Here is an 18,350-nt window from a genome sequence, read left to right on the forward strand (position 1 = left end):
CTGAAAGTTAAAACTGAAAAACGAGCACAACTTTTTCAAGCATTGTTTGTCCAAGCCCTTTCACCCCCAGGTTCCCAACCAACCACCCTCCCCTTGATCACAAGGCAGTACAATTGCTGCTCAAGATCCAGCTTAGGTGAAGAAGTACCAACATGAATGCTTAAATAATGTCAAAGTTACAAACGATGAGTGGTTATGCTGGCACCATATTCAGAATCACATCATTGCAAATGTAGAATGAAATGTCTGAGTGATTATGAATTTTGTAGTGGCTTAACCCCAGGCAGCAGATAGTGATCTACAGCCCCTGCTCACTCACCTCCCACAGCTGTGAGGCATGGCAGAGAACAGGAAAGCAAGGAAATGTATGGGTCCAGTTAAACAGAGTTTATTCAGTGAAGAAAAAACTGAAGAAGAAAATTCACCAAGTGGTGTTCTCCACCACTCACCAACTCCTACAAGCAGACTGATGCCCAGCAGTCCCAAGCAATAGGCACCTTCCAGCCAACCCATCAGCCCCCTCAGGTTTTTTTGCTGATGTTCTACATGCATGATGTTCTACAGCACAGAATATCCTCACAGTCAATTGGGACCAGCTGTCCCAACCATGTCTCCTCCCCAGCTTCTTGCCCACCCCAGCCTACTTACCAGGGGGGTCCTGGAAGCCTTGACACCCTGCCAGTGATGCTCAGCAATAGTCAAAACACCAGTGTGTTACCAACAGTTTTAGTCACAAACCCAAAACACAGTCCACAGAGAACACTAACCCATCCAGACCCAGTATAAGCGGGAAATAAATCCATGTTGGTGATCAAAGGGGAAGATTTGCTCTCTTTTCCCTTCTTTCCTGAGAATATTAAGACCTCTGAAGATGGACAGGGAGCAAGCCTAGGGAACTGATCTGAATTCCATCCAGGAATTACCCAAAAAGGTTCTGTTTTATAAAATAATAAAAAATAAATAAAGACATAGGCCATAAATACTAATGATTGGCCAGAAAGAACAAGAAAGAGTTTGTGGGCAAGTGAAAAGCAACTCCTATCTCATCTCTACCCTGAACTGGGTTGTAGCATCCTAAACACTAGTCTTAGAGAAGAGGGTCATGCTCGAACTACATTACCTTAGATTAGGCTAAAGGCTTAGAAAAGCATGCATAAAAAGGTGAGGTCATTCTTAGCGAGGAGCTGATTTTCACTCAATCCCAATTTAGACTGCTACTAAGTAATAGTGTGAAAACAACAAAACCTCCCATTGATGTTTGACCAATGACAAACCTAAAATTAATCCAAATAAAGACAACAATCAAATAAATATAACCTCTGGCATATTAGATAACAGCAACATTTTCCCTTCCTTTTACTGTCAGTATCCTTTGGCTGGTTTGTTCACAGGAAGAGAAACAGATTGCTCTATGCATTTCCAAACTCACAAAAACAATATTACTAAAACCAGTAATTATCAAATTCTATATTAAATTATGCACTGACTGCTAATAAGTACTACACATATTAAGTATTTTATATATATATACATATATATATATACACCTTCTATAAAACAATCTTCCCAGATGCAATTTCACAGCTTACAGTGTGACTAGGTTTTTAGAATTTTATAGACTTGCTCAAAACTGGAACAATTTAAATCCATAATAAAAGGAGAAATCAAGGACATGCTGCTCTTCCAGCATGTGGTCAGGAATGAATACACACAAATCACCAAATACATGCAGTATAATACCATGGGCAGGTAAAAGAGATAGAAACATAAAATAATAAACATGACATCCTAACTTCTTTCTTCTCATGTAGCTTACATTTGAAGTATGTCACCTAAAAACACACAAAAGGAGACTGTGTCATTCTCTTGCATCACAGTAATAGAAAATTGTCACAGTAAAACCACCACTGAATCCACAATTAGTAAAACTTGAGAATTATCTGCTTCTGTGACTCGCAGGGCCTCAACTGATTTTTTTAATGCAATAGCAAATGCTTTGACAGAAATGTGTTGGTGTCTGACAGGAATCTGAAGACTAAATGCAAAAACACACACACACACACACACACACATATATATATACATAAAATACCAAAATACATTTAAGCAATATCATCCTACAAATGGAAACGTTTTAGACACCTTCATGTTAAAGATTTTGTGTTTGAGTAAGTCACAAAGTGGAGGGAACAATCCAGAGAAACCATGCATTTCAAGAGAGGAATTTAAAAAATGTAAACTGGGACACGTAACTGGCTTCCTATTTTTAATATAGTAGGGTGTGGGTTGTTGTGGGGTTTAGAAGGGTTTTTTTTCCTTATTTGAAACTTTAAACCTTAAAATTCTAGCAGGAAAATGATAAATTTATTTTAATTTTTCACCTTTAAAACCAAAAAAGTCTGGGGAAAAAGTCTTCAGAGGGAAAAAATAACCAACAACAAACAAAATTATCTACCACCTGAACTCAATTTCAAGAAACCCATGAAGTCCCACCAAAGACCAACAGCAAAACCCAAAAACATTACAACACCTAAGAATATGCAAGGACATGGAGGGTTTTGCTACAGAAGTGCACAAGCAATGCACTTACACACTTATCTCAGAACAGAAAACATCTCATTTCAGAGTCAGTGTTAATCTCAAATGCTGCAGCCATGAAGAGGCCATTACCATTCCTGCTAACTTGGTACATTTCAATGAAGTGCCCAAGCAGTTTTCTGTTCCTTGCCAACTTCACTCAAATCCTTAAATGCTTCCTTACACTTCCAGCTTCAAACTAACACTGAACATTCATCAAAATTGCTCTGATTTTACAAATACTCCTTAATCTGTTTGGCTGCTTTTTACTATTAAAACCACATGTACTTCATACTCCTTCCATCACCTTTTTTCCCTTTTTTAGGTCAGGATTTTGGTATCAGAATGGGATGTCTTGATAGCTCTGGCATTACTCAATTGTCATTAAAAACCTAAATTCAAGAAATAGTTTTTTCCAATTGGAAGTTTCTGGAAATGCAATCTCAAGATTTGATCAGCTTAAAAGAAATAAGCAAATTCTACTGAAAACAAGTTCTACTGAAAACTACTGAAACACTACTGAAAAGACATATTCCAATATAAAAGAATTCTCTCTAGAACACAGGAAAATATTATATGGAAATAAATACTGCACAAATCTTTAATGATAATGAAATGAAGCACTAAACAATTATTTGAGATTTTCTTTTAAAAATATTTTCAGCAATTCCCCTCAAATACTAAAGGAACTAATGATTTCAAGCAGGATGTCACAAATTATTAAAGAGCTAAACAGCAAAAACCTCTCTGCAAAAGAAATGTTAAAGAGCTATACAAGGAGGACAGCAAGGATTTTAAGAACTTTTGTGGTTTTGAATTAGAATCATGGAGTGGTTTGTTTTGGAAGGGACCCCAAGGACCATCTAGTTCCCACCACCTGCCATGAGCAGGGACAGGACACCTTCCACACACCATCTTAAAGACACAGCTGTCAACAGAAGACAGAGGAGCTAAAGACTATTTAGCCTAATTCCAATTTACAGAAAAAACCCACTTAGCTGGATACAACTATCAACTACCTAGAAAATAAGATAGTAAGAACTAATAAACATGGTCACATAAAAAAAATTCCAAACAATCAAGTCAAACTAACCTTTGTTACTATGACTGGATAGGCTTGTTCAGAGGACCAGTAGACATCTTAACATTATATTCTATAAAACTGCTGTATTCTAAATTCTAAAAACTGCTACAGAAACATGGTCTAATAAGAACAAACTGCAGGCATTTTAGTCTGTGATCACGTAACTATCTCATTTCGAGGCAGGCAGCAAGGATCCTTCCTTTGAAGGTAGTGTATCCTCATAAAACCCACAAGCATTGCAACACTGCAAGTCATAGGAAAGGATCAGAATTAACAAAGCTTGAAACTGGAGAGGGGGTCTGAAGGCAAAGGATATAATTCAGTTTAAACAAAAGCAAGAACAACACTCACATACATATTTAATGAACTGCATGAACCTGAAAAGGGGAGCAAATCAATTAGCAGAAGCTGCTGCTACAGCAGATCACAAACTGCTCTGAAAAAGGAAAAAATAGACATAAGAGCAATAATTTGCACAACACTTGCAGCAATCTTTTCATAGTCTTTGACATCAATGCACCAGGCAGACACTGTCGATTTTTAGTATAGTATATTAGGAGAAAAATATGTATGACTGAATTGAACATAAGGGGAGATCACTAAGACTAATAAGGGTATAACATGCAATCACAGACTGAAATAACTCAAATTACTTGAGGGTAATTTGAGGAGTAATCTAGGGAGAGGGGAAAAAGAAGCTATTAAGCAATCTTCAAATACAGAAAAAGCTGAATGAAAAGGATAAATTGTTTGCATTCTCCACTAAAAATCAGAATAAAAGCATAAGAGGTCAAACAAGGAAAAAATGATTTTACAAAGGATTTCTTTGTAAAGAATGGAATCACCTTGAGATCTCCCACAAACACATCAGACAGGGACTTGTGAAATACATCTTTAAAACAGTCCATCTTGTTTGGCAGCAGAGGTATTGTCTGGTACCGTGCAGCATTTTACTTCATCTGTACTAAGAATTTGCCTCTGACGCAAGACAGTAAAATCAATGCACTAATCATTGTTACACATCAACTGTGAGCTTTGGGGTTTCAGCACAGCAATAAAAACTTTCACTTCCCCAGCACAAGGAAAAGATAAAAAGTTCAAAATATTAACATTTGTCTCAACAGCACTAAAGAGCTTAAGTGAAGTGATGTAAGCTGCAAGTAGGTGGCACAAGCTGATTATTTACGTTCTTTAAAATCCTCCTAAGACCATGACAAGATCCATGGCTAACAGGTAACTGATGCAGCTGTTGCCATCTACACAAATACAGAGCCCAGGGAAGATGGAGCTACAAGACAATTTTTCACCACCTGAAGGACTGACTTGTGGCTACAAGGATATCCAGACTATTTCATTTTGCCCAGTTACAGAAACTGTCTGACTAAGCCTTGCAGTGAGTCAGTGAGTCCAGAAAGAGCTGTTACACTAATGCAAAAAAATTTTAAGGAGTACTCAGGCATAGGCCCAAGCTGAATGATGAACTCCCCATTTCCTCTCCCTGCAAAATTTAAAAGATAATTCTCATTAGAAAGAGCCAGTTCCAAATTCCTCTCTCCTGCATCTGCTGCAAATATTCTCACAAATCTGTGTCCCTTATCTTCAAACAAGTAAAATAACATTACTCCTATCTGACACAGGTGTATTGGGAAGCAGGCTGAAAAGAGTTTCCAACTCTACAATTGTGAAAACTAAGTAAATTACTTGAGAAATGAAGACTTTCCAGGTAAACTTAGGATGACTCCAATTTGACCTCAGCAACAGAATTTACTGTGCAATCTGACTCTTGTCAAAGAACTTGATGACTTAGAAGTATGCATTACTTAAAACCAAAAAAATCACAAACCCACATCTGTCACAAAACAGGAGGTGGAAGATTGAGTAGTAACAAAAAAATCAACTTGAAAAACAAAAATTGATAAAACACTCTATAACACTTTCCATTTCAGGCTTAGCTCAACCTTCATTCTTCTTTTTATAATACTTTTCTTGATCTTTTTAAACACTTACATTTGTCAGATTGATTACACATGCTACATGAGCTCTGAGAAACCACCGAAGAACCTCTTGTACCAAAGCGAGCTTCATTTCAGTGTTTCAGTTAAAATTACCAAAGGAATATCCAAGTTTCTTAAAGCTGATGAAGTCCAAGATACATACTCAAAGCAGACTTGATAAAATCAACTTCCTACTTAGATCTCAGAAAACAAATCCTTCCTCAACTAAGGCTGTACAACAGCTGCTAGACATTGCTCAGGCTGCCCAAGTTAAGGAACACCACAGCACAAAGCTGGGGAAATGTAGGAACAGAAAACCAAATATATTTAAAGCTTCATCAAAATATACTGCAACAAGATATTAGAATCCCTTTAAAAGACTCACAAAGAACTTACTGAGACAGGATAATGTTCTCAATCTGCACAAAATGTAACACATCAAAAAGGAGAATACAAAGCTAACAAAACATTTTAACTGTAGCAGACCACATTAAAAAAACCAAAATAAACAGCCAAAGTAAAACAGAAATAAGAAAACCATAAGGAAAATCAAAATCAATAACTAGGCAACCAAGATACTGACTTAAATATTCCAGGAAACAAAAATGCTTCAGAGAAGACAATTAAAGTCTGATGTTTGCCTGTACACGTTATTTATACACCCTCTACCCCTTAACTAGCAAAAACACAAGGAGCCAAGCCTTTTCTGTCAAGCAACCAAACTGAGAAGTGATAAAATGCCATGAAAACTAAGGAAAAAAAATGAGGGAACGCAAAGGAAAAGAAGATACCAGAACTAAACCTCCAGCCAAGTAAAATACAGCTTAGACCATGGAGCTGACCAGTTGAATGCTGTAATAACACCGTTCAGCTTCTTTCATCTACCACAGCCTCTCTCTGTTCCTCCTTCACTTACACAAAAATGGGGAATTATGATTTTAACCCCAAAGAACGCAGGACTGGTTCAACTACATGCTACTATTGATGCTACCATTGTAATAACCATATAATCTATCCTTCTAGTAAAATAATTCTGTGATAATTCACAACAATAAAATTTGGGCTTTTATTAACTATTTCTTTAGGGCAGGCACTACCACACAGCTATGCCTGTGTTAATGCAACCCAAGAGGACCAGCTGGATTTAAGGAACACACTTACAAGGACAGACCCAGCTTTTCTTATCTAAAATGGCCAAAGAGCAGCTCTGGAGAGCTGCCCATTATATGTTCTGTGATTTTTATTAATAACGATTCAGTTTACGTACTCAAGAAAAACAGCGACTGTATTTCACAGAATATTCATATTCCATGGTAGTAAATATTTCCTCAGCCAGCACTGCAAATGTTCTCTTGCAGCAACATTTTAGTTCTGCATATCCTTGTGGATAACACACACCTGAAATTTGTCAATACATGCAAGTGTTCTATGCAAATGTCTATGCAGTCAAAGGGAAAAAATAGGCATGGTTTTCATGAAAGAGATGACAGTGCAACTTACACTTGAATTCTAATCATCTCAAAAGTGAAGATGAAATAGTTTAAAGCCGATCCATACACATCACATTTGTGAACATCTAAGTTCACAAATATGGGAGTTAAAAGGGTAATTGTGAGATAAAGTTGATATAAATAACAGGACTGAGTTGACTAAATTGTTTCATAGTCACTGTAGCGGCTTTTTGCAATAACCTCATCAACCAAGGTGAAAATCGGACAGATTTTTCCTGAAAACCAGTGCTATGAATGATTTTGTAAAACAGAAATGTATTTTCTACCACAAATTAATAAACAGCAGAGGTGATGCTTAATCAGCAGCTGTTAAGAAAGTATACAGTCATTTCTTTCAAAAAAATTTGAAATAAAAGAATATTCAAAACCTGCCAGTCATTCTACCCTTTAACTTAAGAGCTCTCCAGAGAATCCAGCCAAGTGAGGAGAAATGCAAAGGGATAAGGAGCAAATCCGCAGCCACAATAAGCCCAAGTTCTTCTTTGAGGATGGATTTAGAAAACCCAAACTACAAATGCAGCTAATATAACTGCACCCTATGCAGGTTTTTATGTATAACACTGTATTAAAGTATTTCAGTTTTATGACAATACAGACATACTACTGTTCAGAAACCCAGAAAGCCACAGCTAAACCATTTTAACCGTCCAAAACTCAGGGTTAATCTTCAGCTACAGCAACAAATCCAAAGAAACCTACACACACAAGCATGCAAACACTTGCCCTCCCACCAAAAATCCAATTTGATGTCTCAGTTAACAATTTTATGTCTCTTCTCATCTTCAGTAATGCAGAACTTACTTATTAAAGAAATCCCTTGTTTCTAGTCTTCTGTGTCATCCACATACCAGAGCTAATAGCAACTACTCTAAATAAAACCCGTTCACAGTTGTTTGAAACCATTATATGACTTTAGAAAGTAAAATGCATAACCTCTTACCTGAGCATGAAAATTTGACATAGTCGTTGTCTCTATATCTTTCTTTCCCAAAATCTCCATTTTCACTGGTGAATTGGGAAAATTAAACGAAAAGTAGTCTAAAAAGTCAGGTAAATAAGTAGCTGCCCCATGAACAATACCCATTACATAGTAAGCTGCACAGTTTTCATTTTCACTAAAAACCAGACCCACAAACTCTTCTGCAAATCTCTCCATCTCCACAGGAGACAAGTGGGAGAGTTCATTACTGTAGGCATGGATAACTGATGCACCTCCGTTAGGCTGGTGCTCAATATGAATCAGCTGTTTGAACTCCAATGTGTCCAACCTTTTGAGTTTATTTTGAACCCGTGGCTCCTTTAACGAGACAAATGGAAACTCACTGTTCTCTGGTATCTTGGACTCATAGTCCTTCTTGGGATCCATATTTTTCCCATTGAAATCCTTAAGATGTTCATCTATGATGCCTTTGGCTTCCTGATCCTCAATGTCAGAAACCAATCCTGAGCAGATGGTCTGAATAGATTTGCTGTACATTTTTGGACGCTTCCTCTTCTCATTCTCTTTATGTTTCTTTTTCTTTTTCTTCTTAACTTTTTTAATTTGTAGCTCTTCTGCATTGGTTTTTGGTTTCTCCTTTCCACCTGTTGAGAGTTTAAAAAAAAAGATCTCTTAAGGAAATTTTTATACAAAAGATATATTTAAAGATTGGGATTCAAAGTCACCAAAACCCTCACCATGACACACAAAGACCAGAGACCAAAAGCAAGGGTCACAATGTGTACGTACCAAAAGTGAGAAGGGTAAGAGACACCTGCCATGTGCAATTGATAAATAAGCTGAGACAACAAGGGAAAGACATTACAATAACCCAAGTTTCCCCAGGCACCTTTCATGATGAGTTGCAGTCCATCATTCCCTTTAGCTGGTCATTAGCAGTTGCTGTCCCATGAAGTCCAGAGACCTCACAGGACAGCTGTCCAACACTGCCAAACAAGGGGCCTACAAACCATCCATGCATATGAACAGCAGCAGCAAGCTGCCCATGAGATGGCACTGCCAGAACTGCCCTTGTCTGATGGGCTTCTTCACATGGTCATTCTTTCACAACTAGAAAAACTTTGTTGAAGAACATGTGGGAACATCTAAAAACTCATCCTATACATATTATAACATAAATAAAATTAAAACAAAAGACACATTAAAGGAAATGCTCGCAAAAAAGAAACTAGCTTCAAGTTCTCTTAATATACAAGCCGACATGAAAACAAACTGTCCTAAATGTCCAAAATGTCCTAAAGGCAGAAATTACTCATTTGAGGATAGCACATTCAAGTGATTCCCAAGGTAAATGTTCTCACTTGTTTTAAAAAAGTGAGGGGTTTTTTTTGCAAGTAATAGAAGTGGTAGCCAAAAAACTTCTAGCACTACAGTGCCCTAAGATCAAGCAGTCAAAATGATTTAGCACATTGTAAAACAAAGTTAGTGGGTATGTTTCAGCACAAAATTATATTCACACTAGTAATTCAAAACCAGCATGTTCAAACCCAGAAGCTTTCAAGTTTAAAAATTGTGTATTTCATTACAAGACTAAGTAATATGAAACCTGCAAGAGTTAAGTTAGCCAGTCTCTACTACAATGTTGCAGTAGATTATTTTCAGCTTGCCATCCTGCATCCAAGTAACTTAACAAGAGTCCTTTAAGGAAAAAAAAAAAAGAGACCACAACTGTTGGTGTATGGGATCACAAATTCTTGCTGATGATTAAGAGGTTGGACATGGAAGATGCAGATACTGGAAAGGAGAACAAACAATTGAGACACTCAGGTCTGAGTCTCCTGAGGTTTGTGACAGCAGCTAAATACTTCTGGGATTCTTGAAGTGGAGGCTGATTTACTTATCTCTGTGGATTCTATTTTCTCACAGAGAGGGGAATGAGAAGCACCCTGAGGTCACCTCATTTCTTATTTAGTCCAAACAAGGAAATGGATTCCAGGATTTCTTAACCTAATCTACACAGTTAATAACTACAAAGACTCCCTTCACTCAGAATCAGATTTAGCACTGCATATTCTCTGAACAACTTCACTTTTAGCTAACCAAGTTCAACTGCCAAAAGTTCAACTGCCAGTACCTTCATGGAAGTCTGTCCTTTCTTAAGCTACATTTAATGTAAAACCAACATCAAACCTCAGCAACAGGACTGCTTCATCTGGTAGGAGCAGTATTCACCACTTTGTTCATATCCTCTTTCTGTCAGTGTCTTTGAGTCTAGTGGGCACGAAAAGGCTAGGAAGAGCAGCAACAGGTATTCAACAACTAAGTACCTCAACCTTAGAGGAATCCTGAAAATGGTTCATTCAGGGCGGCAGGGTCCTTGTGTGTAATGTCATTACCTGGCAAAAAATCACCTACTGCTACATTCTGGGGTATTGTAATGGTGTCATTATGGCACCAGCTCCAGTCAGCGGGAAATAAAAACAAAGAAATGGCTTATGACAGTGGGAAGTTACATATTGCAGGCTTTGAAATCTCAATACAAATCTCAAAATACAGACTCAGACATTTTTCCCCTCCTCCTGACTGCAGGAATACACAACTGCAAAAAAGCATCCAGGTATTTAGGTATTGCAAACTCTTAATAAGGCTTTAACTTAGCATTTTAAAATTGTTTCACTCTAAATATGAATATTTTTTGCTATGCTGATGGATATCACAAAGAAGTCAAGCATTCTGCAGATATTGCATTAGCTTGAATATACAAACTATGGAATTGTAGCACCAAATGCTAGAGCAAGGTCAGGAAGAGGGAAGCAGGAGTTACCCATCAACCCACTTCACTTCTTTTCAAATGGAGATCAGATTTTTGTTCAAACTAGTCACTCAGATCTGGGACATTATGTATGGCAGAAAAGGACAGAAATTTGTATTGACCAGGGTTCAATCAGAGAAATATAAATGGCAACAAACTTCACAGCAAGAAGCTATTTGCTGCAGTAAGAGCCAAATTACTCTCTCCTACTTGAGCATGTTTGTTATCACCAAAGAAAATCATAAGACAAATGAAGATCAGCATCTGTATGTTCTTGCTGAACATCCAGCTATTAAATTATATTTTATCATTACTAGCTGAAATGGACTTATATAATAGATGGGTATGAATTTATATCTGTGCAAAAAACAAAAACCATTGACTTCCATTCCTAAAGTACAAGGAATATGATCTCATTTTCCCTTTCAATCTGTCCCATTCCTTTTGATTTGAATTTCATTCAAGTGCTCCTGTAATATCTGGTGGCAGTCTCTTTTATTCATCACTTAATGGATTGCAAGGATGCAGCTATGCAATAAAATTTTAAAAAAAGTAATGAAACAAACAATTCCACTATTAAACAACAAAGCAGGCTTCCTCAGAGAGGTGGTCAATGCCCCGAGGCAGTCAGTGTTTAAGAGGCATTTGGGCAATGCCCTTAACAACCGGTTAAACTCTTGGTCAGCCCTGAGGTGGTTGGGCAGTTGAACTGGATGATCACTGTAGGCCCCTTCCAACTAAAATAATTGATTTTTTTTCTAACCATCAGTGAGCAACACCCAAAAGAGCACAGCCATGGTCTTGAAAGCAGTGGTGCCTTTAAGACAGAAACAACATAGATGGAATGTAAATCAGTCTCGAATTATGCAAAGTTCTTGCGAACATATCCAAAAAGGGTTCATCTTCAAACCCAGTAAAAGTACTTCTTATTTAACTTGGTATACCATCTATGGAAGCACTTAAAACCCTTAAAGGAATTACACTAAGCCATTTTTTAAAGTGAAGAATATTTATCATTCCCTCTGTTTTCACACCATCTCTACAAAACCTTCAGAGAAGATAAAAGTTTTTAACCAGAGGATAAAAATAATTCTTTTTTGGGAATATATTAAAAAAAAATGTTCTGCTCAGCTTTAAATACATTGATTTTAATACAGACTGCTTTTACTTCTGAACACAAGAAAAAAGGGTTATGCCATTTACATACATATCAAGTATTACAATTCATCATTGCACACTTTCTCAAATCACACCAAGTTGCAAAAATGATGCACACAATTTGGAACAAAATAAATATTTGCCCACAGCCCCTCACTTCTGTGCACAATTCTCTTTCACTGAATTTTTTGGATCTCTATATATAAGAAGGATGGAACCGAGATCAGTTTTAATTCTGAAACACTTGGAAACCAAGAGAGCAACAATCACTGAAAGAACAGAGGGCTGTTTAACAAAAACACCACCAGAAGATCTGTGATGGAAGGTAGCATTTCAGGGCCCCCTGAACTGCTACTTGCAGCTGAAAGAGAAAAATGGTGTCTATCCTTGGGGGACAAAACATCAATCCCGTCTTCAATGTCTGAACTACTGATGCCACTGAAGCAGAAAAAAAGCCTTAAAACACAGAAATCAGAATATAAAGAGGATTCTGAATGGGCTTTTTTCAAAACATTACTAGAATGAAACACTTTGAAAAAAATTGCATATCAACAAGAGTAAAACTTAGATCTCTAAAACCACTTCAAGCAGGAATGAATGAACACAACTTCAAAAACTGCTTAGTTGTTTTGAGCCTTTTTAAAATTCACACAAGTTTTTGCTACTGCATACACAAGTTCTGTCAAAAACTCCATTTCCCCACAAGCAGCAAATGACATACATACAGAAAATTATTTGTATAGATACTTCATACATCCCACATTGCAAAGAAAAAAAATTGTATATTGGAAGACTGAAAAAATGTGACAATTATTCAGCCTTCAAATGGATATGACACAGTTGAGCAATGTATAAGCTCACTGACAGATGATCTAACCCCCCACTCCCCTCTGTGAGTGCTTCTGGCACACTGCCCTGCACCACTGCTGCTACTGACTGATGTTCATCAACTGCACAGCAAGTGAATGGCTCAGCAGAAAGCTATTCACTCTGCTGCTACATCAGTGAACTGGCTCCAGCACTGTCAGACAGGAACTACAGCACACAGGCCACTGAGAGCAGGACACAAATGGTACCAGCACCCACCCGTCCTCGGGGCAGCAAACCACCTGGTCTGCTCAGCTACCCTGTCTCTCACACCTTCTCCATCCAACCCAGCACTGAACAAAGCTGAATTTTTACAGGTTAAAAAAGTCCCACCACCTCACCCAACAGTACATTTACAAGACAGGATCAATTTCCTAGGAAACCTTAACAGAAATTTTTGTAACCTGAACACTTCAACTTTTAAATTTAACAAATAAGTTATAAAACTTACCTTTTAAAGGTAACATTTTAGTTCATTTATCTGTAATACAGATCAGACTAAAATTTCCTCCATCTATCTTCTTACAATGAGTGTGGGTGGTGCTTGGTCTCCACACTGCTTTGACACCTGAATATGCCCAATTTTAGAATACTTATGTTCAACTATTTAAGTGTACAGACAGTTCTCCTGAGGAATACAGACACAAAATGAAAAACTGATTTCTAGAAGTAAACAGTATTTCTCGGTAAAGCTTGAATAGAATGTGACAGATAGAGAAGGAAGCACATTTCTAGCCTAAGGCTTCTGCTCTGATGAATTTCAAAGATCCACTCTGAATTAGATGATTAAAGCTGCTCAGAAGCTACAAATACTTAAGAGCAAAAAGAGTTAGCTTGCTGGAATACTGGAATTGCTATCAGCAATGCCCAATAAATACTTTCTTCTTTTACTTCTTCTGCATTAGCTGTAGAGAGGAGCAGAAACACACTCATTCAGTCACTTCTCTGCTGCATATATCAAAGTACTTCAAAGTAAAATGAGCGGCTGCTTCCAAAACCAATAACACCACTTTGACACTTCACTAATGGACGTCAAAAAAGAAGAGCAGCTTTCCACATCTCTCTAGGGCACTAATCAAGTTGCTCCAGAGCAGACATACAGAATTTGGTGAAAACATAAATAAGCAATCCAAAAGTTTAAATAAAGATCCCAACACAAGGCTGAGATATCCAACCTACTTTGTTTTAAGTCAGATGTGGAAAGGGCAGTGCAGTACTTGATGCAAGCTAACTGGATTCACCTCTTACTGCTGAGGCACACACTGGCAAACCCAAAACTTTCAAGACAGGTATTTCAGAGTCTTCACCAGGACACACAGTACAGGTGTGCACATCCATACATATACATAATACTCTTGGAATCTAATTTCACACATTTTGAAGTGCATGGCATGTTTGTCTCTATGTGTCCTGAGATCCATTTAGACACAATAGGTACTGAACCTAGGAATAAAAAGCTTTTTCCACCACATGGTTTGGAAACACGAGACAGAAGTTAACAATTTTAAGTCACATTGAAAACATTTCATTTAATGTGACTCAGTGCCCTAGAACCCCAAGAATGAAAAATAACAGGGACAGGGGGTAGATAAAAAAACTCACCATTCACATTTACAGGAACTTTCCCCTCTGACCTGTTGTTAAAAAGTACACTGAGCTCAGACTTTACTGGACTATAAAAAAAGCAAAGAACAGCTTCTGCTCTTATTTGGCTTAGCAGTATCTGCACCAGGATAGAGCTACAAAATTTGCACTGTATCAATAAAGAAATCAGAAGAATAGAAGTTATGTTCATTCTGTTCATGCATGCACATACTCAGCAGTATCAGAACTAATGCTAAGTAACTTTTAGCCATATTCTAGGCACCAAGCCTTATGTACCACAAATAGAAAAATAATTCTCACATGCACACATCTATAGGATTGGTAGATCTTTCAAGGTAACTCAGCACACTTTATTTTCTGTGGTGCCATAATATACCTGTCTCTGTTATTGACATGGGACTTACTACTAAGGACTGACACTCAAAACTGTTCAAATTTTATGCAAATAAGCCAATGCTCTGTTATTACAAGATGACACATACTTGTAATTAAAACTGATGCTAGACAGCCTAATATCTGGTTTATCTAAGTACAGACACCTTCCAAATGTAAGTTTTTGCAAGAAGTCAGACATTACATGAAATTTATTTTATGTTGTGTTTTGTTCATTTGTTGTACTTGATCATTTGATCTGAAATTTTGAATGAGCAGAGACCATGAAGAATACTTTATTCAGCTGTTTCAACCAGAGCAGGTGTTTCTCAACTCCAAGGTCACAGCCAGAATTATTAGAGGGGGACTTAAGACATTTCAAAACAAAAGCCAAAAATTAGTAACACTTAACTCTTTGTTTCCCACAGTTTACTAGCTGACAGCTAGTAGCAGGAAGGCACAAACGTTTTTAACAGCAGCCAGTAATTAAAATTGGTTTTCACTTCCTTTCTTTAGGAGAGCCTGGCCACCAAAATTTAACATTTTCATTTTGATGTACCAGAAGTCTTTGCTTCAAATTCCAGAACCCCAGCTCCAGCAGAAAGCTTTCCAGCACAGAGCAAGTGGCAGGTGGAGGGAGAACTATCTATCTCATTTGACATCAGTGTTTTATCCTCTACTCATATATTTTATTGGTAAAAGTTGGTAACTTGGTGCATAAGGACTATGAAGCAAACTCAGTATCAGACAAATTAGCATGGTGGATTGTGTGCCCTGCACTCTTATCTCAGTCTTACTCACTCCCTCAACTAAAGTGCATTACGTACAAATACTTGAACATTTTCCCTCAAGATACACAAAGACTCATGTCTCACATTCAATATACTGATTTTATAATTACTCATATAAAACACTCATCCATAAAAATTTTTAAAGGGTCATAAAAATGTATAATTAAATGCTATTTCTTCCAGAAGAATAATTTAAAAGAATCTTCAGAAAACAATTTGAATTTATGTATGTTCATACCAGCAAATAAAATATTCATTTTCAGTTTTTTCCTGAATTTTGGCATTCAAAAAACCAAGGAATTTAATCTTGCAGAAACACATACTAAGAATTTCTCCTACCACAATTTTAGCAGTTGCTGTGCTCAGATATAAATAATCAAAAAAACAAGACTCACTTTTTTCTAAAATGAAAAACAGAAATGGGACTGTTTACAAATAAGCCTATTAATCATCCTCCTTTTTGCAGAGCCTCCAGTAACTTTGTCACATCACATTGGTGTAAATATTTTGCATGAAATGCTCAATATCTAGACAGTAACTACTTACAATGCAGATTTTTCTTAAAAGTAAATTTAAATCACTTTAAAGTTTCTGAATTTTTAACAATATGCATGTGCCAAGCAGCTTTTGTCTGAAAACTGAGCTCTTCTTTCCACACAGCAGACAGAGACACAGAGGCAATTCTACAGCCTTATCTACAGAGAAGACATCTTTTAAATGCAAAAGGATGACAAATAAAAACGTTTCATTCTAGGTTTATAAAAAAAGCCATCAGGCTCTCTGAAACAGCCTCACTTCCTTTAGCAGCCTCAAGCACAGTAGAGAAACCCTTTTTAAGAATTGCCCTTCTCCAACACGGGCAAGTTTTATCACTGCTTTCAACAGAACGCCAACCCAAGTTTAGGCAGATGAACAGCTCACAACCCAGAGCCTCCAAGTATAAATAAACTTCCACATTCAGCTTAGAGCACCAAAATTAGGCCTATGCACCAGCTCTCCCGCAAAAGGCATCAGTCCCTCAGTACTGACCTCTTCTATAACTCATCACCTCTGACCTTGGACAGCCAGTTTAGCTGTCTGAAGTCACGTAGGCTGTTACCTCCACCCCCTCAGCCAAAGTCAGTCACAAACAGATGGTCAGAGCAATATTTTACAACAAGATATAGATCTAATACCTAGAAGAAGGAAATAAACTGTCTTTAGGCACTGTAATCTTGGTCTCTAAACAGACACACACTAAAAACAGAAAAAACAACGACAAAAGCAAAAGTCTGAAGAAATGGAAAGCAGACTCATTCCAAAGCCCACACAGTAAATCCTGAGCTCAAAACAATAGGGCTTGAAGTTTAACTTTCGTTACACAGGAAGAAGACTCTCTTAAATAAAGAGTTAGTAATTGAAAAGGTCACAGAGACACTGACCACTGATATATAGGAGATGCTGCATCATGAAGCACTTCTGCCTCTGCTCTCTCTTGCCCAGCATGTAAAGTTAGCTCAGCAGGACAGCTCAGGAAACATTATACAAACGTCACAGCACATCTAAGCACATTCAGCCAGATTTTGGAGGCACAGAAGACACCAAGCTGCCGTTCTGAACAGGATACAAACTGTACGGAGGTGATCTGTCTGCTCTAAGTAACTGCCTGCTCTCCTGACTCACTCCCTTCTTTCCCTGAAACAGAAGTCAATTTTGCAGGATACTGGCAAACCAAACACAGCCTCTACAAAACACTAAACAGCCAACACTGTTGGCTGTTTATTTTATATTTTAAAAAAATATAAAATAAACTTGAGTGATAAAAAGTCAAATAAAATAGGGGTGAAGCATCTAATACACTTGTAGCACTGTTTGCTGTGAAAATAAGCTATCCTGCTTCTCAAAAGTGGTCTTCTGACACAATCCCTGGGCATATGCACTTTAACATTAACCTGAAAATAAAGCACTATTTTAGGTTCAACAGCCCCATGAGGTATCATCTATTAGATTGGTGCAAGACAACCTGCTGTCTTTGCAGATTGCACCTCATCTGCTGAATGGTAACAGAAACAGGACCCAGTGTAAAAAAAGGCAGTTATTCAAACTAAGCCTGAAGAACCCACTGTTATGGCAGTTACGTGTTGCCCAGTATCTCAACCATCGACTTCCTTCCATGCTCAGCAAAGACTAGTCACACCTGCCCTTTGCACAGGAAGTCACCAGCTTACACAATCCTCAAGTTCAAAGCAGTACTTTGAGATCTGATCAACACAGGTTTTAAGCTGTCATTGTTAATACAGTTACTTGTGTGTAGAGTATAATACGTGATGCAGTAATTAAAGGGCTCTGTGCCTCTGACCTCTTATGAGCATTCTGAAGTTCATGATTTGATTTGAGGGTTTCAGTTTCTGGTTTGTAAATTAAATCCTACAGTATACGAGGTAACAGAAAAACATATCAGGAATTTGTTCCTAACTTCAAAAGTAGAGTCTGAAAATAACAGATTAAAAAAGTATTTGGTCTACTCAAATAAGCAACACCCTCACAGAAAATCTGATGCAGCATGACCTAAGTGAAGAGTAAGGTGGTTCAAGTACCGGCTTAACTGCTGTGCTCAAAGGGTTGTGAGCAGCAGCACAAATTCCAGCTGGAAACAGTCA

General features: G+C 37.5%; 1 protein-coding gene across 1 annotated transcript in view; it reads right to left on the reverse strand.

Annotated features, from left to right (window-relative positions):
• RSBN1L (round spermatid basic protein 1 like) overlaps positions 1-18,350 on the reverse strand; it is a gene marked incomplete at its 5' end in the record, with an annotated part of 44,334 nt that overhangs the window by 13,664 nt on the left and 12,320 nt on the right. Inside the window, one exon of the mRNA XM_084206988.1 lies at positions 8,107-8,750. Coding sequence (XP_084063114.1) covers positions 8,107-8,750 — 644 coding nt within the window. The remainder of the gene's footprint in view (positions 1-8,106; positions 8,751-18,350) is intronic.

Source organism: Fringilla coelebs, assembly GCF_963513975.1.
Source record: "Fringilla coelebs genome assembly, chromosome: 5".
Lineage (NCBI taxonomy): Eukaryota > Metazoa > Chordata > Aves > Passeriformes > Fringillidae > Fringilla > Fringilla coelebs.